Source organism: Ursus arctos, unplaced genomic scaffold, assembly GCF_023065955.2.
Source record: "Ursus arctos isolate Adak ecotype North America unplaced genomic scaffold, UrsArc2.0 scaffold_2, whole genome shotgun sequence".
Lineage (NCBI taxonomy): Eukaryota > Metazoa > Chordata > Mammalia > Carnivora > Ursidae > Ursus > Ursus arctos.
The window spans coordinates 41,740,464-41,765,440 of record NW_026622874.1 but is presented as its reverse complement, the minus strand read 5'-3'; the positions used below and the strand labels follow the sequence as shown (position 1 = coordinate 41,765,440).

Here is a 24,977-nt window from a genome sequence, read left to right as displayed (position 1 = left end):
TCAGCAGATAACCCATCTATTCCCCCGCCTTGCCCACCACAAACCTGGGGAAGTGACGCAAGCATCTGAGGCCACCCCTTCCAGGACTGACGCAGAAGAAGGCCACCCTGGTTTTGCCATCCCATCTGGGAGAGCCAGGAGCCCTGCGTGGCCAACATGTGGAGTCCCCAGCCTGGAATGTCAGCCCCCAGGGCTGGTATGGCGGCTGCCCCCACCGCATCTGGCCAACAAGATCTGACCCATGGATTGAATGAGTCACCTGCCAAAGTAGGCCAGCCAATCAGCCAGCCAGCCACAGCCACGAGAGCCCACTAATCTTTTCCCCTCCCAGGGATGGTACAGAATCTAGGCCGGTGGTTCTTAAACTCGGCTACGCACGGAATCATGCAGGGGATCTCTAGAAACACTGCTTGGGCTCCGTCTTGGAGATTCTGATTTATGGTGTGGGGTACAGCCTAGGCATAGGGATTTTTTAAATCTCCCGGTAATTCTAATGGGCAATTCTAATCTAATGGGTAATTCTAAGTGTTTGAGGAGAACTGGTATAGACCCCTTGAGCAAGCAATTTCAGATGCCAAGGGTCCCCATCCAGCAGCACAATCAACGCTCTGGCACCCATAGATATTCACTGCCTCAAAGGTTTATCTAAAAGGCAAGTCTCTGCTGTGTGAACAAGATCGATAATACAGTAATCTTCAGAGGGTAAGGCAAAGACCTCAATTTGTAGCCACCTGTCAGATTTTCATGTCCTCAAAGTGAAAGATTTGTTTCCACCCACGGGTACAAAGCTAGAAACCAGGCAGATAGAGTTTGGTCTCCCGGGGGTGGCCCAAGATGCAGACAGAACTGGGAGCTCCCTCCGTCAGGATTTTGCAGATGCCGGCACTGGCCACGGAGCTGTCTCGCTGGGCACTCGTGCGTCTCAGTGCATCTGGCACGGAATGCACCTGCTCTGATTAAGCCCCTGGCATTGGTGGCAGATGGCGGAGCTGTTCCCAGTGCGGCCGGCCCATCCAGGGCGCTGGAGAAAAACAGGTTTGTGCTCCCATATCCTGAGCCATGGAAAGGGCTGTGCTGCCTCTCAGTGCTCAAGCGTGTTAGGGTACAGCAGCGTGAAGAGCCTGGGTGCTAGGAGCCCGAACAGATGCTCGCCTGACAGCGAACCCCAAACTTTTCCATTAAAAAAATCCTTGAGGCGCCTGGGTGGCTGAGTCGTTTAAGCATCCAATTCTTGATTTTGGCTCAAGTCTTGATCTCAGGGTCGTGGGATCGAGCCCCAAGTTGAGCCCCTGTGTCCAGCTCTGTGCTCAGCACAGAGATTCTCTCTCTCCCCCTGCCTCTTCCCCCTCCACACTCATATGCGCGTGTGCGCTCTCTCAGTCTCTCTCTCTCTAAATTAATTAATTAATTAATTTAAAAACTATACATCCTTAATGACAAAATTAAGAGGACCATCCCCTGTGCTCTGGGGCCTACCTCAGAGCAGATTCGCCCCAAGCTGAATTTTACTTTAAGAAGAAACCCAAACATTGGTAAATTCTGCGTTCTAACCAATGATACATCTCTTAATTTTGGTCGCTGGGGAAGAAGAGACTCTGAATGAGCCCTGTGGTTTCTAGTACCCCCGGGTGGACACAGGGCAGCCCGCGAAAGCCCCAGCAATGAAGGGGGCCCCAGGGTGAGGAGTAGGCTGAAGAGAATCAGACACACTCTGTCTGATACGTCAGATACCTTCGTGCCCATTTTCTTTCGAAGTGAATCACACAAACCTCACTTCTGCTAAAAATGTTTACTCTCCCTCTTCTTAAACTTCTCAGCCTCTTCTTCCTTCATGATGCTTTCATCGTATTGCTCCCGTCTGCCCACCTGAGGTCCTTCACTCTGGCCAGGCCCCTCTGGCCACTCCTGCCCTGCCTGATGGTGATGATGTCTGTAGCAGCTCATGTCATCCTCACCGCAAATCCACACGAAGGCCCATTTCACAGATGGGGAAACTGAGCTTCAGCAAGGTTAAAGCTAACCCACATCTAAAACCAGCACTATACTGTCTGGCACTTAAATGTGCATTTACTTATATTAACCTCCATGTGGACTATCTATCTTGAGTTGTCCTCCCAACTAGAGTGAATTTTCTTAATGACTTACACCATGCTTCTATTTCATCTCATGCCTGGTGGCACCAAGCGTGAAAGAGACAACAGATATCTGCTCAAGAACTTTCAAAGGCTCCCCATTGCCTATAAGGCGGTGGGTGGAGGGGTGGGGGGAGATCTTACCTTTTCCTAGGAATTGCAGTGCAGTGAGCCTCAGTGTAGACTGCGTTCTGTGCCTATCTTACCCGTTCCTTCTGGTCCCCACTACTAACTAAGCGATCTTGAGGAACTCTAATAACTTCTTGAAGCCTCTGTCTCTGTCCTCCGTTTCCTCTATCAATTTAAAATACAAATCCTTCATTGCCAAATAGGATTCATGCAAAGGTAAGACCCGATGAGATCATGGGTGCAAAACCATTGTGGAAATGATCAAACCCACGCAAAGGCACCTACAGTCACTACCCTCCCGGCCTGCAAAGCCTTACGCCTACGAGTGAACGCCACGTCTCACTTTCCTTGAGCACTGCCTGCATCAGGACCGGTCCCATGCCCTAGGGTGTGTCATTCCTCTGCCGACACAAGCGGCTGGCAAACGTTTTCTGTCAAGGGCCAGGGAGTACGTATGCGAGGCTCTGTGCTGCCCTACGCAACTCGGCCGCTGCAGCACAGTGTGGCCGCGCTTCAGTAAGACTTTGCCTATGCACCTGGCGCGTGAGCCGGACTTTGCCCACCTCTGCCTGACACCCTTGGCGGTTTCTCCTGCTCAGAATACAGAGCCCCCATGTCCCCTACGGCCGTGTCCTCGGCATCACGAATGACATTTCCCTGGCCCTGGGCAACCCCCTGGTTCTCTGCTCTCCTAATATAGGAGGTCCCTGCCGGTTTAATTTCTAGAGGGAGAAAGGTCTGGATAGGTGTGCACTGGGCACTGCCTTCCCCCTGACTGACCCCCTGCGGGGAGCCACGTATTCCCTGCTTGCCCTCCCACCCCAGCCCACCGGCCTGCTGTACTTCGCTCACTTCACAGGCACATTGGCCAAGTAGGCAAAGGCTTCATGGCTTCATGGGAGCTGGGCTTGCTCTCCTCCCGGCTCCCGTGAGGAGGCAACAAGCCCGGGGACACGGACTCCCAAACCCTAGCCCTGGGGCTCCCAACGCCTCAGATTCCTGTGGTGGCCAAGCTGCCACTTACACACGCCCAGGGCCTCTGCAACCGCGGGCCCGCACAGCCGCCTCTACGAGGACGGCGGAGGTGCCCTCGCAGCCCGTGTGGCTGCGTTTGGACCTAACCGCACGCTGCCTTTTATTGTTTAATTATTGTTTCACATGCGTCAGTCCCGTCTTCCCAATGACATGTTCCCCAGAGGGAGACAGACGTGATGGCTGATGACCGTGCTTCTTCGGTAGCCCCTGCGAGGTCCTGTGGAGCTCTCGGTGACCTCTAAGGAGGTGGCCAGGACAGGGCGGGGTAGCCTGGGTGGCACCCGGCCCCGAGCCCCACCATGGACAGCAGTCGGGTCCAGGAGCACCTCCCACTGACACGCACCCCAAGGGGATGAGGCTAAGGCACGGGCTGCACGGGCTGCACGGGCTGCCAGCTTTGGCTGGCCGCCAGCCTTGCTCGGCTCTTCGCAGTTTCCTGGTCAGAACGAAGCCAGAACCATCATGACCTGTGACCTCTGGCAAGTCACTTCCCCTCTGAGGGCCTCAGTTTCCTCCTTGGTGAAATCATGAAGTGAGACGCCTTTGCAGCTCTTCGAGTTTACCTCGAGGAGAGGGTGGTTTCTTTCATCACTGCTTCCTCTTCTGCTTCAGAGAATTGGGGGTGGGGTGGGGGTGGGGTCCCTCGGAGGCTGGCTGGGCTTGTCCGAATCGCAGGGGTAAGAGCTGGCCAGTAGAACAGTATCAGGACGTTTCTAACATCTACGGTGTGATTGGTCTCAGTGCCAGCCACTTGCTTTCTCTACTGGTCCTCGAGGTTCAAGGAGGTCTACACCTTCCTAACTCACACCACTCAAGAAAACAAAACAAAAACTACCCCGGAAGCCAGGCTCCAGGAGGCTTTGCCACATTTCCTCTTTCTCAGCTTTTAGCAAATCTGTCAGCCGCCATTCTTTTGCCCCTTGAGTGGAAAGCACCCCCAAGTCTGTGTCAGCAGGGAGAGCCTGAGGCTCCACTGCAGGAGAAGGACCGTCTGCAGACACCTACCACGATACCCCCTACCCTGGAGCGGCACGGCCCCAAACACCTGCTGTTCCTCTCATGCCTGTCCTCAATAGGAACCTCTGAAGGAAAGGGACAGGCACCCCTCTGTCTGGGCTGCGTTTGGAACGCCCTGCTCAACGCCCAGACCACGTTCAAGGTTCACTGGTCCCTTTGTGATGGCCTCAACCGATGGGAAAGAGGAAGCCCCATGGGGCCTCACCACAGGACTCCCTCCCAGGTCCTGAAGGGCCTGTGTTCTGCAGTGGTTGCCCCAGCCACACCCTGGACAGGGAAGGGGTTGATTCCCCCAGATTCCTCTCTGGCCCTGTCCAACGTTCCAGAAATAAAAGGTTGGAAACTCCTAAAGTGTGTTTTCCAGTAGGTTATTCCCAGCAGAGGAAGGGAGGAAGGGGCTTCAGCATGGAGTCATCCGTACAGGCATAACGGTGCGGGATTCACACTGCTCTGGGGGGAAGGGGGGTGGGAGGCACAGGAGCAGGGAATGAAAAGGGGGTGGGATTTGAGAAACTGGAAAGAGACTGAAGACAAAAACCTAGAGCAGATGGTCAATGTAGACAGGCAGTCAACAGTAACTGATTGAGTTGCCCACGGGGTGAGGGCTGTGAAAATCACCTTGGGACAGGAAACAGGAGGGCCGTGGTCCCATCTCTGGGAGCGCACAGGCCACCTGCCGAGGGAAGGCAGAGATGTGTGCCCTGTGAAGAAGCACCAGGCAGCACGGCGCGGTCCAGACGGAGCCTTGGCACGGTCTGGGCAGCCAGGTCAGCTCCGTGTGTAGGGATGTGATGAAGGCCGCGCCGGCAGGTTCCCCAGGTGGCCAGCGTGGCCTGGAGCCTGTGCACAGTGTCCTTCCCTTTCACAGGCCACCATCTCAGTCTACAGTCAGGGGCAGGTCAGCGGGGGTGAGTCAGGAGCAGAGAACACCAGCCACCTGCAGGAGGCCGGGAGAGCCCCGTGGCCTTGGAACTGCGGGGACCCAGGTTCCAGCCCTACAGAGCCTCATGGTCAAGATAAAAATTGCCCACAGGCCAGGGCCTCACAAGTCACAATCTTATTTAGTCCCTGAAATGATTCAGTGAGGATGGTATGTCATTACCCAGCGTCCCTGCTTCTCACCCCTGGACCTCACTGCCCTACACAGCTTCGTGCCCTCAGTCTGTGCATGTGGGCAAGCTGGTCTCCCTAAGACTCAGATTTGTCTCTGAAGCTCAGACAGCAAGGCTTTCTTTACACATTTGTCGCAGAGATGAAATGAGATCATACATCTGGAAGTGCTTAGCACACTGCATATACACAGCAGGCACTCAATAAACAGTAGCTAATGCACGTACACAGCAGGCACTCAATATAACAGTAGCTAGTGCCCGTATACAGCAGGCGCTCAATAAGCAGTAGCTAGTGCCCGTACGCAGCAGGCACTCAATAAGCAGCAGCTAGTGCACCATCACCGTGCCACCATCCACATCAGTAGTCAGCTCTCTGGCGGCGCAGAGGAAGGGCTGGTTGGTGGGGCTGACTCAACATGGGAGTCCTCCTGCCTCTCCTTGAGCTCTGACAAGATGATCTCTGCCAAGATCTCGCCAAGATCTCTGGCCCTACAGCCAGAACCACGCTATGACTCTACGCGCCCTAAGCACTTTTGTCTTCCAGGCCACAGGCCCCTCTTCCTCCATTTAAAAAAAAAAGAAAAAAGAAAAGACGGGAAATGTTATTTTATGATAGCATTGATATAAAGAAAAATATATTAATATCATGTAAGAAAGCACATTCTTCACCCAAGAAGTTCATTTTTTCCCTCCTGACTTTAAAAGAAATTAAAACATTTTTGTGGGCCCCTAAGGAGTTGTGGGCCCCTCTGACACCACATACCACTGTGCCTCGTGGGTAAGCCAGCAATGTTTTCAACTCCTGAGTCCCAGGTAGGGTGACCAGGGGCTGACAGTTTTCTTAGGATGCAGGACTTTCAGTGCTAGAATCAGGACGGTCCTGGGCTAACCAGCGTATTTGGTCACCCTAGCCCCAGGGATGCCCTTGCAGGCCTAGATGACTCCCTCCCTCTCTTTCCCCTGTGACTGGGGGCCCCAGCGACACTGCTTGCTCTTCGGCCCCCTGTAAAGCTGCACACGCACTCTGCCCTGGGGGCTTCCTGTCACTCCCCCTGGGTCCCCTTCCCCCACAGCCTGGCTGTGGCCTGGACACCGTGGGCCTGGCTGTCTCAGCCGATCAGCACATGTCACACACATGATCAGCTCCCCGAGGACAGGGGCTGCCCTGATCACCGACGCAGCTCCCAGAACAGTGCCTGGCAGACACGAGGGGCTCATTAAACATTTGCCTAATGAGTTGAATAAAACACAAAGAAGTAGTTAAGACATATGTACGTGCTCACACTTGTACACATGCACATGAGACCCCAAAACATATATAGGGAGATTAAGAGGTTCTACAATTGTATAAGGCTCTTATAGGGTTCCTGATCCATGGCACCTATCGACTTCTGAGACAACAACTGGACATCAGAGGAGACTCCTGTCCTGTTTCTGAGAGCAGATGATGCGAACCGCTTCCTTCTCTGCTCTCCCCTGCCCTGGGCCTCCTGGAAGCCCCCGCTCAGCTCAGAGGTGTCAAGTGGTGAATCCAGGCAGAACAGGGTGACACCCACCCGTTCTATTGCAACAGCCACGGGGCTTTTCCGTTGGGGCATTTTCTCATGCTCTGGAGATTTCTAGGGCATGCCAAGGTCTTTCTCCAGGCCAGTTCTCCTCACTGGATTTCCAACCAAGTCCCTGTCCCCTCACCCAGCCTCACCTGGGTCAGGCCCCTTTCCGTCTCCCTAACCCCTTACTTTGACTCCAAAACCAGGGATTGTACCTTTCCCATCTCTGTGTCCCCAGAGCACCTAGAACAGAGCACTGTGGAGTGAGTCAGGGATGACGGTGGGCAGGGTGACGGAGTGGGTCCCAAGACCCTGTCCCAGGCTCCAGTCTCTGAAGGCTGGATGCTGCTCTTTCAGAACGAATTTGAAGAGGATTCCACTGTAAATCATACGTCTGACAAAGGACCACTATCCAGAATATATAAAGAACCCCAGCAACCCAACGACAACAGCAAAAAGACCCAGTTTTAAAAGTGGACAAAAGACTGGAACAGACATTTCTCCAAAGATAAACACATGGCCAATAAGCACACAGAAAGAGGTTCAACATCACTCATCACTAGGGAAATGCAAATCAAAACCACAGTGAGATACCCCCTCATACTTTATTAGGATGGCCAGCACCAAAAACAAAAATAGCAGGCGTTAGCAAGATCGTGGAGAAAACTGGAACCCTGGGCATTGCTGGTGGGAACGTGAAATGGTGAAGCCACCTGTCCACGGACTGGCAAGACCTCGAAAGACTAAACAGAAAGAATCACCAGATTATCCAGCAAGGCTACGTCTGGGTTGATGTCTACAAGAAGTAAGAACGAAGACTCAAACAGGCATTTGCACACTCCTGTTGACAGCAGCATTCTTCCCAATAACCAATGGATGGATAGATAATCAAAGTGTGGTGTAGACAGGCGATGGAATATTATTTACCCATAAAAAAGAAGGAAATTGTGGCACATGTTACATGGATGAACCCTGAAGACATCACACTAACCGAAATAAGCCAGGCACAAAAGGACAGATACTGTATGATTCTAATTGTAGGAGGTTCCTCGAGGCGCCAAATTCCCAGGGGCAGGAAGTAAGATGGGCTGGCTGTGGGGAGAGGGCTATGGGGAGCTGCTGGCTAACGGGGACAGAGCTTCAGGCGGAGAAGATGGAAACATGCTGGAGATGGGGGTGCGACTGGCTGCACAACACTGTCAATGTACTTAAGCCACGGCACTCTACACTTCAAAATGGTTACAACGGTAAAGTTTATGTGATGTATATTTTATCACAATTAAAAAAAAAAAGAGGATTCCAAGGGCAGGAGCACCTGGATGCCTCATAGACTGTTAGTTTCATCTGGTTCCCATACAGTTGGGAGTGTGCCTTACTTTCTATCTTCCAAGCAAGTGAGCAGTCAATCCCACTTGCGAGCAAGGTGGCCCCCTCATCCTGGGGGGTCAGGCACCTTTCCTGGGCCCTGGCCACTCTCCTGCACACTCTAAGAAAGGCTCGAGGCTAGGACACTAGCTCTCTGGCGAGGTGAGGGTCTTAGAGCTCCCCAGGGGACTCTCCAGAGAGCGGCTCAGGCACACAGAAGCCTGGGCTCAGAGATCTAGAAGGGGCCTCGAGATGGACTGGCCCAGGCACCCCCATTCTGGAGCAACCGGAGTTGTGAGGTGACTCAAGGCATGGGGACTCCCCAGCCTGCCTCAGCTGCTCTCCCTCCAACGCGTCATGGCTGGCCACAGTCAAGGAGCTATGACTGGCTTTCCAACTTCATAAACCGCTAGGGAAATGGATGCGTCCGCAAAAGAAAGATCTGGGGAAACCTTTCTTTCTGTGTCTTTTTTCTTCTGTGGGCCCCAGAGCCATGGCCTACTCTCAAAGTCATCAAGCTGGGGGCTGGGAACAGGCTTGCTTTCATGGCCATCCATCCCCACCCCCAGACTGCGTCCTTCCTCTCACGCACTGGACCTCCCTGCACGAGAACACTCTGAGAAAGGCTTCCTCAGCTTCGCGGGCAATCCATGTGCTCCGAGAGCACAGAGTCAAAGCCAGCAACATCATGAGGCCACTGGGGGGGGAGGCTTTCGAAAGGCAGCTCATGTGTGTGCTCTAATTATAGGGCCTCTCCTGGGCTGCAGGTGACGTGGGTGCCCTGGCTGCGACAGCCCCCTCTCCCGCCACGAGCCGGCTTCATCTCGGCAGGAGCTCCCTGCAGCGTGGGGCACTCAGCGACGGGCGATTCAGATGATTCAGCCGTGGAGAGTGGCACGGGGGAGTCAGTACCCAGGGCCCAGCACAGCCGTGCTGCCCACCTTTGCTGGGACTTGTGCCAGCAGCCAGGACACCGGCCTGCGTTGCCCCGCGGGAAGGAGTGCAGTCCCTCTTGGCTCCCTCTGCCTGGAGACCCCACCTGTGCCCTCGGCTTCGCAAGCCGGGTGGTGCCCGGTGCTGGGGCCTCTTCACTAGCCCACACGTGTCCTCTTGTCACAGTGCTGCCTGCCCGGCGAACCCCACCCCACGCCACTGCCTGGGGACCAACTGGTGACACTGCAATATGTCTTGGTCAGTCATTACATAACTCTGAGTCTTCTCAAGTGTGTGTCCTCTCGCTGTGTCACAAAGGCTCCAGGGCGGGGACATTTGGTTTCCTCCTGCTCCTCAATGGCCTGGCAAAGTGTGCCATCCCCAGAGACGCCCAGATGGATGCTGCCGACATGGGGTTGCATCGGTGGGCTACCTTTGGGCCTCATGGCCGGGGCTTCAGCTAGGAAAATTCTGGAAAGAGCTTTCGGAGAAGCAGTATAGCTTAGGGGCTAGGAGTTCTGGCATCAGACTTGGGCCCAAATCCTGGATCTGCCCCTTCCTACTGCCTGACCCCCTTCCGAGCCTTAGTTTCCCCACTGTTAGATGGAAAGCACAAATGAGTCTGCACCTGTAAAGCTCTTAGAACAATGCCTGCCATACGTCAAGGCCCAATAATTCACTGCCGTTATTATTCATTCTAACCATTTCCAGCAGACCCCTAGCTCCAGACCTTTCTCTGTTTTGTGAACACAGCTTTATGCTTCCACGTACCCCAATCGTAAACCCCACCTCTCCACATCAAAATTCATCACCCATTTGCATTTCTCGAAATGGCCTTTATTATCCCAGAAGGAGAAAGTGAGGCCTGGAGCAGTGAGCCTGCTTCCTGAGGCACACACAGCGAAGGCTCGTGGCGTGGATTACCAGGCCCAGTAACGGACTTGCTTAAGGGCCTGGGTCCCCTGAGCAGCACGCCTCCTTCCCACACCACCTGGGCCAACAGAAGATGCTCAAACTACTGGGACCACCAAACCGGGTCTTCACTTGCTCAGAATTAAACTGGGAAATGAAGACAAACAAGAAGTGTGTTGGTTCCTCCCCCTCGACCCTCCCCTCTCCGTGGTGGAAAGGCAGCCAGAAGAAACCTGTCTCAGGAGGCTCTCCTGCCTCCTCACATGGGCCCCTCGGTATGAACCTCCTCTCCCCCTCTGCCGCCAGGCCCCCCTGGAGGAAGGACCAGACCAACTCCTGCCAGCAGGTGCCAGGGCCCGGTTGCTTAGTGACCCAGTCCTGCCTGCCCTCATCCTCCAGGGCAAACAGCTGAGCAATCACAGATGGGATGGAGGGAGCCGCTCTATGTTTGGAAAGTTGTCCTTGCATTTTCTGCTCACTCAGTGAGGTTTTTCTTTTCAGAGTTACTGGAAAAATCCATTGATTCCACACCCAGAATCTTAGCAAGCTTCCCTTTAGAACAGTCCGGAGATCAGCTTTCACATACCGCGTGGGCCCTGAGGAGCTTGGCCCTGCGCCCTCCGGGGCGCCCCCGCTGCCTCCTAGGGCTCTCTTTTTAGAAGGAACCTCAAGCCCACTCCTCCTTTATCACACATGCATCACGCACCTACCATGTACTGAGGACACAATGATGACCAAGATGTGGCCCCGCATCCAGAAAATGACAGCCCACCAAAATGAGGGATAAGAAAGATAGGCTGGCGTTTGGGGCGCACAGAGAAGTGAGTGCAAGTGGAAATGGTCTCCAGACACCCCAGATCCACCAGCTTCCAGCTCTCCTCATGAAGACACACATTCCCTGCCGTGTGTGAATGTGGAGATTAGCCACGCCTACTGCCTCTCCGCGTGTTCCTGCCAACAGAGGACCTGCCTCTAGCTCCCTGAGGCAAGGCCAGGGCCCTGCACACCCAGCTCCTGCCTGCCACCCACATCACGGTGGGGGGGCCATCCAACACCACTCTTCACACCAGGGGACAGCCAGGCCATGAGAAGGACGATGAGGGGCTCACAGCCTGGAGGCTGATGCCATGGTGATGGAGTCTGGTGCCCCGGATTTCCCCAGACCGAAGCAGGAAAAAGTGATCTGGATTTCAGCACCAGGGAACAGGCTGAATGAGAACCCCTGCTTCCCAGGGCAGCTCACCAGAGTTTGAGATGGGAGGCTGGAGCTCCTTTGGAGCTTTTCAAACTTCACTCTCACCCAAGGTGCCATGTGTGTAGTGGAAAGAACATGTGTTTCGGAGTTAGACAAATGTGGGGTGGGGGTCTCGCCCTTGGCTAACCCTCTTTCGCATATGACCTCATTGAATGTGCCAATCTTTTGGCTTGATGGCAACAGCGATTCTGCCTGTGGGGTCTGCCAGAAGCACTCGGTGCTGGGCTGCTGCCTCCCGATGTTTGCGGCGCCCCACGCCCCACGGAGCAGGGATCCAACCAGCCGGACTCCCGCGGCATTGCACCCCGGACAAGGAAGGACTGAAAACCGGGTTGCAGGAGGGTGGAGATAATGAATACAGCTTCCCCTCCCCTGCCTGGGATGGATCACACGCAGGCCCGCTTGGAAATAGGGAAACGGCTGCAATGACTCCTACAGTCTCCTCCAGCTCCGGGAGTCTACACCTTTTCGAGGTTGAGTTAATGTCTTGCACCCCTGCCGGTGTGGGCGGCAGCCCCGTCATTATCAGTCTGCTGCCAGCCTACCCCCAGCACGCCCATAGGCTATTCAGACCCAAACCCCTTGATTCTGGGAGCCAGTGCCTCCAGCTCCCTGTCTCAGGAGCTGCAGCCATGTCCTAACAAAAGCCATGTGGCTGCAGGACAGATGCAGCGTCTTCACCTGCATGGCCCTCTGCTGGGGCAGCCCAAATCCAAATACTTCAGGGATGGGCAGGGAAGCAACGAGGATCTGTTGCCCAATGCGGCTGGGGGCCGTAAGGTCTGTAAGCGCAGAGACGGAGTTTTATCTATCTGCCCTCCTCACCCCCCATGCTCAGTGCTATGAGAAAGTTAAGAACACATGGTCTGCTTGAGGCCAGGTACTGTAGGGTTTGGGATGCTAGATAAAGAACAGGAACCAAGGGTCGGCTTTGCTCTGGAAGCAGAGGGGAGGCTCTGAGAGCTTTGTGATACCAGAATGATAGGCCCCTGGCAGTCATAAGCAAAGTGCACAAAAGGGGAAGAAACAGGATGGAAGCCAGTTGGGTGACTTCCTAGAGTATACAGGTGAGAGGTGGTGAACACCCAACAGAGGGCAGGGCGGGAGTGGGGGGCAGAAAGGAGAACCTGGCATCTGCAGCACTGGAGACACAACCCACAGTGACAGGCTAGGGGAAGGGAGGAGGAGGAAAGCCCTGAGGCTTCAAAGGTGGGGGACTAGGAGGGTGGGGCAGAAGCACAGTGAGAAATCAGTTATGGGCAGAACTATGAGTTGGTTCTGGACATACTAAATTTTAGCCATCTGAGGGGCATGCGAAACCTCTAATAGGCTACAGAAAATTCTGTTCTAGAGCCAGGAAGAGAAGTAGAATGGGGGCCGTAGGCTGTGATGTGTTAAGCTAAGCTAAGCGGGGTGGGGGTGGGAGAAGAGAAGAGAGGGGATGTCAGGACAGCCCTGTGGATAGAAGTCACAGGCCCTGTGATTCAAGGTTTTCTGCCACTACAGCTCCCTTCTTCCTCTTGGCCCTAGAAATTCAGTGCTCCTGATTCTTGGCAAATTTATCTGGTCCCCTTGTCCCCAGGGAATATGCCAGGCCAGGCCTGGGTCCCCATGCTCTTCATGGGTAGACTGAGCCATCTAGAAGAGGAAACTGAGGCCCTGGAGGAGGACGGGTCTGCGTCCTCCATACAGAAGGATCCCAAAGCCAGAAAGTGCACAGGTGTGGATTACCTGGAGAGTTGGAAGTGGAAGAGAGAAGGGAACCCAGGCTCCTAGGCACCCAGGCTGAGCCCAGTGGGGCCACCCTTTTCAGCTTCCGGGCCAGGAGCTGGATCCAGAGTCTGACCTGACACTGTGAACTAAGAGCTGGACTTCAGGCTTTGCTTCTAGTGCAGGATCTTTCTTCCTTTCTCCTTAAACTGGTTGGGTGGATGGATATTGTATGTGCCCTAAACTGTAACTGGAATCGATCCATAGGGAAAAGCCAGCTAAGTCAGGATAAATGGTCTAACGTGGCGAAGCAGGAAGGGGTGGTCCAGACGGGAGGCATCTGGGACACAGAGGTGAGGACGTCTTGAGTAAGTTCCAAATAGTCCTAGAGGAGGGGACGCATGCCAGCCAGGCAGGTCCTCTTCCTGACCCCTCCCTGTGGAAGTCCTGACAGTTTAGAGCCCAGTAGGCAATACCTAAACTCCCTACCGGCTCCATGAAAAGGTGGTGAGAAGGATCTGCTCCCGTGCGGAGGAGGGACTCTCAGGGAAGAAAACAAAGACAGGATTAAAGGAGATTTGAGGGTCCTACCGCCAAAGGGTCAGGACCCAGTAAGTCTGAGGTGGGGTCCCTGAGTCTCCATTTTCAAAATGATCCAGAGAGTGAGTGCTTCTGAGGGAGGGGGCTGGACCCCCTTGGAAGGTCCCTGGAGGGTTCAGATGCTACAGAGGCACCGAGAAGTGCAGAGCAGGAGAGCATTTGTGCTCAAGGGGTTGCCAGTGTAGCGGGAGAAGACAGGACCTCATCCCAGGAACGGCATATCCTTGGTGACAGACGAAGGAGAGGCACAGAGTCACAGCCCGTCGCCAAGAAAGTATGAGCAGAGCTTCCAAAGGTGGAAGTTAGGCGGCGAAGGGGGGAGGCAGGCTGCGTGGCAGAGCCAGCTAAATGCTCTCACCGCAACCTGCTTCCTCCGCCACCTGGGCTCGCAGCTGTACTTCATCTCCCAACCTCCCCTGTGGTTAGGTGTGGCCACGTGACCCAGTTCTGGCCAATGGCGTGTGGGTGTAAAAAACACCATTTCCGGGCCTGGTCCACAAAAACCTCCCATGTGTTAACCGGAGCCCCCACCTGCCGATGTAACTTGACTGAAAGGGGAAAATAACTGGCTCTTATGTTCCATGAGTGAAAAACGGGGGCTGTTATAAGGTGTAGTCCATCCTGATGACATAGGATGCAAGAGAGAAGACATCACAACTAAACCCAACCAGCACTTGGACGGAAGTCTGCTTTGGAAACCAGTGCTTGGTGCCGCACTGCCGCACCTGAAGGGGATGCGAGCTGCGGTCTTCCAGGCTTACTGCACACAGAAAAGCCAACACCAGCGAGGGCCAGAGAAGGCAATGGGCGGTGAGCTCCACGGGAGGGGGATACAGCCTACAGCTTGAAAGGAAGGCTCTCCTGGGGTTGGGCCGGCATGAAACATCTTTTGAGGTTATTCTTGGTCTGTGCAGGCCCCTGAGATGGCACCTAAAAATGTTAAATAGTCCAACACGTCTGAAGAGTCTTATGTTATTTCTATTGTTCAAATTTGGAACCGATTTCTTTTTAGTATTCTTTTCTCTCATGCGGAGAAGGGCAGGGGCAGGGGCAGGGACCGTGCATGAGGCCTGGGTGTGCCTGCTGCTGGGGGAGAGACAGGTATTTCCCTGACGGGTCCCAGGGCCGTCAGGGTTGGCTGATGTCCCTGGCGTGCCACAGAGGCCCCGTCCAGGAAGCAGCTGACAGCCAGACAAGTGCAGGAACAGAAACAGAGTGGCTTCTACTCTGACCCCTGAGAGCCCCTTCCTCTTTGAATCTGCCTTGAATTTTTCAAGAATCAATGGTGTCAGCACAGACCAGAGAAAGCCCGAGGCAGGAGCTGGAGGGGGGATGGGAGCGTGTTCCACGTGGGCTAAAGGATATTTAACCACGGGTAGAGTCAACCTTCTGTTCTCCGTATCCACAGAGAAAGCACACGAGGAGGAATATCCAGCAAGCGGGGTTTGGGGATAGACACCAAAAAGAACTTTTAAATGATTAAAGTTGTAAGATTTTGGAACTGATGACAGGAACTCCCTGCTAGCTAAATGTAGAGTCAATGTCCCCTCAACTAGTGTGCCTTATGGAATGGGGCCTGAAGTTGTTTGGGTCTTTCCCATTCTGTAGAAAGCGCTGAGAGGACAAGGACCATAATTGGTCTGGGGTCACACACTGAGTGAAGAGGACCGAGAAGAGCACGTGACAAGAAGTCCAAGAAGGGTGTTAGTCCTGGCTCCGCCTGACCACACATGTGGTCTGGTGAAGCCTTCCCACCTCTCTGGGCCTCAGTTTCTCCATCTGTAAAGTGAGGAACTAGACCAGACGGATCCCTTTCAGCTCTGACGTTCTGCAAGAAGCAGGCGCCATGTGTTCTCAGGGGACCCACCCCGAAGCTCTGGGTAGCTCCACAGTCCTGGGCTCCTGGAGCCTGTCACACACGCAAGGAGAGCTCAGACGCCACATCCCAAACTGCCGCCACTGTGGGCACTGGGGAAACTGACGGGGCGGAAGTTGGCCCCACCCTGGTCAGACCCCAGACAGGAATAAAGAAGCGTTTGGCAGGGGGCGCCTGGGTGGCACAGCGGTTAAGCGTCTGCCTTCGGCTCAGGGCGTGATCTCGGCGTTGTGGGATCGAGTCCCACATCAGGCTCCTCCGCTATGAGCCTGCTGCTTCCTCTCCCACTCCCCCTGTTTGTGTTCCCTCTCTCACTGGCTGTCTCTGTCTCTGTCAAATAAATAAATAAAATCTTAAAAAAAAAAAAAAAGCAGCATTTGGCAGGGATGGCCAGAGGGCCTGGCTTCACGGTCACCAGCCCTGCAAATCGCCACATGCTGCCTTTTGTCGGACTCACGCAGGAGGGTCAAAAGGCAAGGGGAAGGGATGTACGTTCTAACCTGGCTCCACCCTAAACTTGCTGCGTGACCTTGGACAGCCCCCCGCCCCGCTGGGCTGCAGTATCTTGGACTGGGGTGGCGGGGCGCGCCTTGCTGAGAGCAGCTCCAGCGACTCCGCTGGGCACGCAGATCTGTTCTCCCCCACGCCGCCAGGAGCCCCATCTGGACATGGGAACCCCACAGAAACGTGATCTAAGTGTGCTCGGGCAAGGGGGAAGGCTCCTGCTAAGGCACCTGCCAGCACGGCCTCGGCCTCCTGAAGCCACCTGGTGTCCCTGCCGCCTCAGACGGGGCACAGCACCCCCACGGCTGCCACCTTCGGCAAGGGCCCAGGGCGTGGTCCCCCTTCTCTGCTGCCACCCCCACCTTCTGCAGCCTCCTTTCTGTGAATGGGGAGGCCTTTCTCACCTCCCAACCTCCCACTCAAGGGGCTGGAGAGGGGGACTCCTTGGAGGCGGGGCCAGTGACAGCTCCCAGGTGGTGGCACCGGGAAGAGCAGCTGGGTCCCCGCCCGGCACAGGCTGGCAGATACAGGTTGTTCCGACAAGGCTATTTATAGCCGCAGTCCTGACGTTGCTGGGATGGGGGCCCTAGTCTCTCAGCGACCAGGGAAACACACAAACGCCTTTCCTTGGAGACAGGAAAGAGGAATTCCCTTAGGAGCTCAGAAGTGATCTGTCTTCGGGTAGGCAAAAAGCATCATCGTTAGGGGTCAGAATGGGATGGTGATAGGGCAGCAGGTCTCTCTGGAACCCTCTTCCAGAAGTGGCTGTAAGGGAGAAGACGGAGCTGCAAATGTGATGAAAGGCGGAAGGGCACTTCGAAGGACGAAAGACAGAAACGATTGGATGAAGCTTCCCCAGCTCCCAAGTTGGTCACACTGCCCTTCACCCCCAGGCCTTGCTCCTCGGACAGGGCAGCGCTGAAAGCAAGTCTGGGCTGAGGAGCCCTGCCCTTTGGCCCAGATCTTCTCACCCAGGGGCTCGGCGGAAGCCAGGCTCAGAGGGGCCATGCCCACCATCCTTTCCCTTCAGGAGCATTCATCCTTATCACCCCGTGCAAGGTCCAGCAAATGAGTTTCTTAAAAGGAATTCCTGCCCCCTGACGGCTTCTGTGCTGGGGCAAAATGAGGTAGGGAGACAGGCAGAGGCCTCATGTTAGGGAAAGGATTCAAGAACTAGACAAAGTAAAGAAAGAGCTGATGTGGGCGCTGAACCAGTGGAGTATTTTCGGGAGTGGTGCTAAGAAGGAGCGTTGGGAAGCAGGGAGGGGGCAAAAGGCTGTCTGGGCCAAGGAACAAGTCATCCACCATCCCCGGCCCCACCCCAGCATATCTTCTTACGAGATATTTCTATCTCTCCCGAGAAATACCAGCACAGCTACCTTTTCATTCGCCAAGCAAAAGAAACCCCAGCTTTGCAGTGCCCTTTCGTCCACGCCATCCTGCCAACAGCCCACCTTCTGGGACCAAGGGCTCACAGCCTGCCTGGCAGTAAGCACAGCAGCTAAACTCCGTTTTCAAAACAGGAACCATTTCCTCCCCAGGCAGCAGCAAAACCCTACAGAGCAATGGTTTCACCTCAGCTGCATATCAGAATCGCCCGGGGAGCTTTTCAAAATCCTGATGCCCAGGCTGTACTCCAAGCCAATTAAGTTAAACTCTCTATTGGTGGGCGGGTACCCACATTTCCTAAAGCTCCCCAGCTAATTCCAGAGTGCAGCTAAGGTTGAGAACCACCCTTCTAAAGACCCCAGACAGCTGGAGTGCCTGTGGGGTGGGGCTTGGGGGACCATCCATACAATGAGGCAAGAACCCCAAGAGAGAGCAGGACACCTCCCCTCGGCAGCCATGCTGTTCTGCACGAGCCCTATCTACAGCCCTACCTACTCCTGCCCCCAGCCGCCCAGAACCGGCCCTGCTCCCCAGCCTCATGAGGGGGTGCCCACATGGCAGGTGTGGGTTCCAGGGGCCTGTTTTTGTCGGTTCCTTCAAACACTAATATCAAAACCTTTCCTTTGGTACTTAGGCATCCTTTCACAATTGAAAGGTCCGGTATTTGTGTGATGTCAGAACCCAGGAAATGCGGGGCCTACAGGCAAGATGAATTATTCACAAAGGAGGCCCCAGAGTCAGGCCTGGGGAAGTTTTTGGTTAATCTACCCATGTAGGACTGCTTAATTAATGACGAGCCTGCACACACCTGAGAAACTTCACAGCTCACTTCTGTCTACAAACAGTCCCTGTTAGGCAACCTCTCCAAGGACCTGGCTTGGAACCCTCTATCTAAATAATATAACAAATAAACAAACATACCTCTGCCACCACTCCCACCAAGGAGGTGGCAGATACGTGACCTGTAGCAATTGGGAGGGTGTGGCCAGGGGACTCAGCTGTTCAGGGTGTCCAGAGTTGTGGTAGGAAACACATACAACCCCCTTTAGGTTACCCCAACCAAATCTGTAAGTTAGAATGGTAGCAGGACAAGCACTTAGGAGAGAAGGTTTAGTTTGCTTCACCCTGCACTTCTGCAAAGTCACTAAAACTGTGTTTTAAGATGGTTTCCGGCCACTCACAATACGGAAGTTTCAATCTTTGCATGTTTATCCTACTGGGTGCCATCCGCTTTCCACCCAGAGCTTCAAAGCTCAGGTTTGGGGCGGAGGGGTAGTGACACAGAGCAGCTGCCCTGTCACCCTCCCAGGTACAGGTGAGCATGTCAACAGACCCTGAGCCAAGCGCTGTCCCCAAGTCATAGAGAGCCATTTTGAAAAGGTCCGGGGCCAGGAAATACTGAAAAGAGCATTAAAAAGAGAAGAGTGTTTGCTGGTGGTCCCGGAAGGGCTCCAGATCCAACCCTTGGTCCACTCAGCCGACCAGTTTGAGAGTGTCCCCAAGGCAACTGGCCACCTGCTCAGGTAACACATGGCCTTGCCCGTTAACCGAGGTGATCCCCCACCCCCACCCCCGCCGTGAAAGGCTCTTGCATTGGATCATGATGTTTACCTTCGAAGGATGTTTGCTCTGCACATTTCTGAAGAAGGTGGTCTTGGCAGTGAAGAAGCAATCCTCCAGTTCCTCCTCCAGGCTGCAGTACCCACTACTCATGCTGCTGTCCACCGTCATCTAGCCCGGGGCCCCGCGAGGCAGCGGGCGCGTGTGTGACCCGCCGGGCTCCCGCGGCGGCCAGGGGAAGGGAGAGGTGGGGGTGGGGGGTCCCCGCCCCGGGGCCCCCGCCGGCGCGAGCTCCCAACCCTGCGGCGCGCGGCGCGGTCACCGGGCCAGGCGCAGCCGGCGCCGGCCAACTGGGCTCTCAGGCTGGGCCCCGAGCGGCTCGGGCGGCGGGGTAACGTGCGCCCTGCCCAGCGCGCAGCCCGCGCTGCAAGCTCCTGGGTGGGACGTGGGCGCCCGCCTCGCACGCCGCGCTCGCCGGCTCACTCGGCATCTGCGGTTTCGTCCCCTCCGCCCCGCGCGCGGAACGCCATCTCGACACCTCCCCCGCCTGCCCGCGCCTTTCCTGCCCCTCGCCCTGCGCGCAGAGGAGTCGGAAGCCACTTCCTCTCGCAAGGTTCCCCAAAGCCCGGCTCGGCTGTCGCGGCGCCCCTCCCCCTCGCCTGCGCCTCCCCGCCTCCCGGGGTGGGAGGGGGGGCTGGATCCCAGGGACAGGTGGACCTGGGGCACTAGAGGTCGGGTTAGGGATGCGGGAAAGGAACAGACCAGGACGCATGCGAGGGCGAAAATTCCCTATGGCCTTTCTTCATCCCTCTGGAAACAGCTCCTTCTCATCACCCGTGATGGCTCATATTCACGGAGTAGAATTGTGCTCTAAGGTCGTCGGGCGTCTCTCCTCCCTTCCCCCCATCCACCTCCTCATCCACTCTCACATCCCCCATTCACGAGGAGCCCGGTCAATCAGAGTGGTTGGAGAAGGAACCGGAGAAGAAGAAAATCAATATCTGGTCTGCCTGGAGAAGCAGCAATATTTTAACTTGGAAATGCCAGAAGAAACTGCAGGGGCCCCACAAGCAGATGCAAATCATATGCAAAGTTATGGCAACCTGGAGCGCAAGCCTCGCCTTGCACCCACACAGGCACAGAACGTGGCCCTCAGGAAGGCTCGGGATACCAAAGGCGCCTGCACACCCCACCCAGGTTATTTGTACGTTTTTCTGACAGTCTGGCCAGGAGGGGGTCTTTGCCAGTTCTTATCATTCCCATCAAAGACGGCTCACGTCCATGTCCCCATCAGACTGGATGAAGGACCATCTTCCTTGACTAGGATTTAGCCCTCCAAGCAATTAGGGCGACACTCCCGTAACTTTTCAGACCATGTTTGTGCAGCAATAGCAGTTAGAGGTACCCCTGTTTGCATAACTCCCGTGCCCAGTCACTTAACTTGCCCAGTGGCCTTGACGTAGAGATTATTATTCCCATTTTATGGATGAGGAAACTGAAGCTCAGAGTCATACAAGGAGGATATGTGTGCTGGGCCTCAGACCCCGGCCGTACAACTCCAGGGCCCATGCTCTGAGCCACTGGGATCTACAGTCTCTCTGCAGAAGTGGGACTGTTCTAGTGTGCACTCTGTCATCTTTCACTACAGTGGGGCCTGGAGTCCCAGGAAAGGAAATTGAAGCCTTCAGAGCCTGGCAATGCCGGGGGCACCATGCTCACAGAGTCTGAGGGTCTCTGGCCCCCCGTGCACCCCAGAGAGTAGCCGAGAAGGGTTATCAGGACTCTATCCAGGTAAGTTTGCGAAGCTTTCTCTGCAGGTCTGAAACATTCCAGTCCCCGGGAAGCACAAGCTGGCCAGAGGGCTAGACTCAACCCCTGGATACCAAGCTGACAACTCCATTTTAAGCTCTCATTATTTTTTATGAGGAACCCCATTCCTTCCCTACCTTAGCCAAATCTGTCAGTGCTCGGGAGGGTTTCAAACTGCAGCCCAATTTGGCTCCACCCTCCCACACAGTCTTTTTCCCAAAAGCCTGTGGGTGCCTGGCAGGTACGAACATGAGGCAGTTGAGAGCTGCCACCCTAGCGGGCTGGCCGTCCTGGACTCAGGAGAGCGGTCCACACCAGCAGGGAGACAGGAAGTGCAAGTGAGCAGCTGGGGATGAGTGAGCTACCCAGGGAAGTCTGGGGGGAAGAGCTCACATTTTATAGGGTTGAAGAGCCTCTGACCTCGTCTGGAACACTCTTTTCTTGAAATGAGTATTTTAGAGGCTGATTCTTTGGGGGGGGGGGTGTCCCCAGAGACAGCGGTTCAGGCAAAGGAATCTGGTGTTAGCCCGCCAGTACATCCCAGTCCAATGCTGGAATGATGAACGCTGCAGAGAGAGGCTCTGTGTGATCCTTGGGCCATCAGTAGCCTATTGCTTTGTCCAGCCAGCACAGAAACACACTCTTCTTTATAAAAGGAACCTCCTGGCTCCGTGGGAATCCAATACTTAAAAAACCACAGGCCCCAGATTCTTTGTGGCCACACTGTGTCCTTGGTGTCACGCAGGGACCTCTCTCTGCAAAGCCGCTGCAATGCTACATTTTCAAACTGCTCAATCTTCAGAGACAGCAGGTAACAACCTCTTTGAACCCCAAGCCAAAGTATCCCAGGAGTCAGCATGTATCTCTCCTTCTGAGCAACATGCCAGCTGCCAGACCTGGTTAGGAAAAGTTCTAAGTGACACTGTGTTCTTTTAGGGTACTGCTCCACGCCATTCCAAATATGAAAAACTGGTGTCTGAATAGGGCTTCTGAAAGCCTTTTTTACCATTCACTCCTTAGGCGGCTCTAGAACCTTGAAAGCGGGTTGTTATACCCATTTTACAGATAGGAAAGTGAGGGAAGTAACACATTCCATCCCAGCTCATGCTTTCCACGCTTCTTCCCTCCTAGTTAGTGTCTTTCCCCACCCCGCTCCCCCTGCCAATGACTCCAGGCCTGCAAGGGAGCCACAAGTAAGAAGTCAGCAACACAGAGACTGTGTCCGTGAGGACCTTGGGACTAGAAGAAATGTGCAAAGATCAAATACAATACAATAAGTTGGCCAGCCTCCAGGAGGAAGTCCAGACTGAAGCTCCAGGGGCCCTAAGAGAGGAAGACTGGATTCCGTTCAGTGTCTGATGACCTCGTCAGCACCTCTTCCCTATGAATAATCACTGGCACTGACAACCTGGGAGAGGGGGAGAAGGGGCAGGGGACGCAGGAGCCTCAGCGATAGCCTTTGAGCCTCTGGCGGTGGGCACACAAAGAATAGGGGCTGAGCCCGGGAAGAGGTGTCCGGACCTCAGGCTGCAGCCTCCGGAGCCTTAAATGCAAGGCATCGTGCCGGGGTTCAGAAAGCCCCACTGAAATGGTGAAATGGGTGACTTTCTTGGCTCAAAATTTCAGATGATGAAAGACGCTATTTTCAGCTTTCTTCCTTTCTCAGATGTGATCCTGACATGTGCCCAGATGCCCTCGTTTGATCCACCGTGTGGTTCTGTGTGTTCCAGAAAAACTGTATCACAAGACTGGGAGTCAGGAGCTGCTGTTCTAGCCCAGCTCCGACTCCAGCTTGATACGGTATCTGGAGCAGCTTTGCACCCCAGGATTCCTCAGCTGTCCAGTGAAGGGTGGCGGGGTGGGGGTCAGACGTGGGGCCTTGTGACCTACCAACGTACTCAGAGGCTGAAAACCAGGGTGAGGGGTCACGCGCCCGCTGAAACAGAGTTTGAAATCATTCTTAGCCGGTATGCGCAGGCCCTGTACCGCGAGCTCTGTGTGCACCGTTTCATTTAATCCCCACAACGAACTGACCGAGGAAGCTACAGTTATTATCTCTGTTTTGCAGAGAGGAAAAGGAGGTTCAGGCAGGTTAAGCAATTTGCGCATAGTCCTACATGCGAGTTAATGGTGGTGCCCAATCAACCCTGCTGGTCTGACTCCAGAACCAAGTTCTGGAACATTCTGTAGTAGTACAGGTTATTTACCCCTGTGATTGCTCTCATAATACCTTCCTGCCTGAAATCAAAGGCCGTTACAGACCAGGCAGGAACTACTTTCCCAGTCTGCCTATGCCCCTGTGTTCCCTTTAGCCTGTTGGGATTTTCCAGGATCCACCATTGACTGTCTTCTTGTCCTGCCCCCTTCCCCTCCCCATTAGCCTAGTCTGACGTCTGCCAATGGTACCAACTGTACCTCACAGACTCATGCCTCAGAATTCTCTCCCTCCCGGGTGGCTCCAGATGGGTCCCTGCCCCAGCTCACCGAGTACTCAGCACTCCCCTTTGAAGCCTCGCTGGCAACAAGTCCAGAATTGAGCTCGTTATGCCCTGCCTCCCCCTCCACCTGCTGCTTCACCGTTAGTAGTTCCCAGCTCAATGAATACCATGAAGGTAGATTACTGCAAAGCCTTCTAGTAGTTTCCTTTGTTTCCATCTCAGCCTTCTCCAAACTCCCCGCCCCGTTGTTGCCAAAGTCACTCTTCTATACTAAGATCTAATCAGGGATGTTCTATCATAAAACCTTCTATTCGAATTTCAACTAACAGCTATTGAATAACTATTACTGTGTTGTATTATACTCATTACTCTGTGTCCAGCTCTTGTTGCTTATTCTTTCAGCCCTTCATTTAAGAAATATTTACCAGGCACCTTCTACGTGCAAGTACTAGACTAGGAGTTCAAATTCAGGCCTGAATAAGACGTAAGTCTCTGCCTCTCACCACGCACGTTCTAGTAGAACAGCATGAAATAAAAAGTTATGTAAGAGTTGCCAAGCTCGGGGCGCCTGGGTGGCTCAGTCGTTAAGCGTCTGCCTTCGGCCCAGGGTGTGATCCCACCATTCTGGGATCGAGCCCCACATCAGGCTCCTCCACTGGGAGCCTGCTTCTCCTCTCCCACTCCCCCTGCTTGTGTTCCCTTTCTCGCTGGCTGTCTCTATCTCTCTCAAATAAATAAATAAAATCTTTTAAAAAAAAAGTTGCCAAGCTCTTAGACTTTCCCAATCTCACTGGATCGGCACAACCCCGCAAGGAGGTTTTTTGCAGATGAGTAAACTGAGGCTCAGAATGGTTCATTTAACCAAGGTCATAGAGCAAGTACATGGTAGGATCTGATTTCAAACCCAGACCCCCCATGTCTGACAGCTTTCCATCGCAATTGTTGTCCTTCGTCCAACAACTCCTCCGTGCCTGCAGTGATGTTCCAAACTCCGGAGCAGGTCCTCAAGGCCCTTCAAGGCCCTTCCCAACCCGTGACGGCCAGCAGTTCATTCATACCCACCTCCAGCCACAAGGCAATCTCCCTCCTTCAGCTGCACAGAATTTGATTCATGTTCCCAGCAGCTGCCCTGCCCTCTTGTGGTTTGTTTTGCTGTTTTCTCCGCCTGTCAAAACCCCCAAGTCCTCCCCTCTTCCTGACACGTATTCACCGGACCACCCCCACCTTCCCCATGCTTTTCAGAGGCGACCTTTCCCAGATGTCCTTTCGGGGGAGTTGAACCTTAAGAATTCCATTCTCCATCCCCAGAGCAGCATTTTACAGCATTAAACCAGCTGTGCGGAGCCAAGGTCTCAATTTCTCGCCAGACGACTTCCTGTCATAAAAGGTAAGCGGCTACACACCACGTAGGTTAGACTCACAGGAGATTCACTTTCTCGCGGGTTCTAGCCCACACAGCACTTCTGTTGCTTGGCTGCTAGGCTAACAGCGCTTCCACTTAAAAACACTGAATGCAGTGAAATTAGCCCAGACCAAGAGGCAATGTCCTGAAGAGCTCCTGCCAGGTCTGACTCAGGCACAGGGAGTCTACCTTCTAACTGTCCTTTTCTCATCAGACTAGAGAATCACAACAGATGTTTCTGACCAACAC

The 24,977-nt window shown here is 54.4% G+C and overlaps 1 protein-coding gene across 2 annotated transcripts in view; it reads right to left on the bottom strand.

Moving 5' to 3' along the window:
- RASSF5 (Ras association domain family member 5) overlaps nt 1-24,977 on the bottom strand; it is a 65,787-nt gene that overhangs the window by 9,853 nt on the left and 30,957 nt on the right. The window contains exon 1 of one of the 2 annotated variants that reach the window (XM_026480472.4): nt 19,131-19,683. The exons of the other annotated variant lie outside the window; for it this stretch is intronic. Within the exon in view, the coding sequence (XP_026336257.1) occupies nt 19,131-19,250 (120 nt within the window). The 5' untranslated portion in view covers nt 19,251-19,683. Of the gene's footprint in view, nt 1-19,130; nt 19,684-24,977 lie in introns of those variants that run through there. 2 annotated transcript variants of the gene reach the window in all.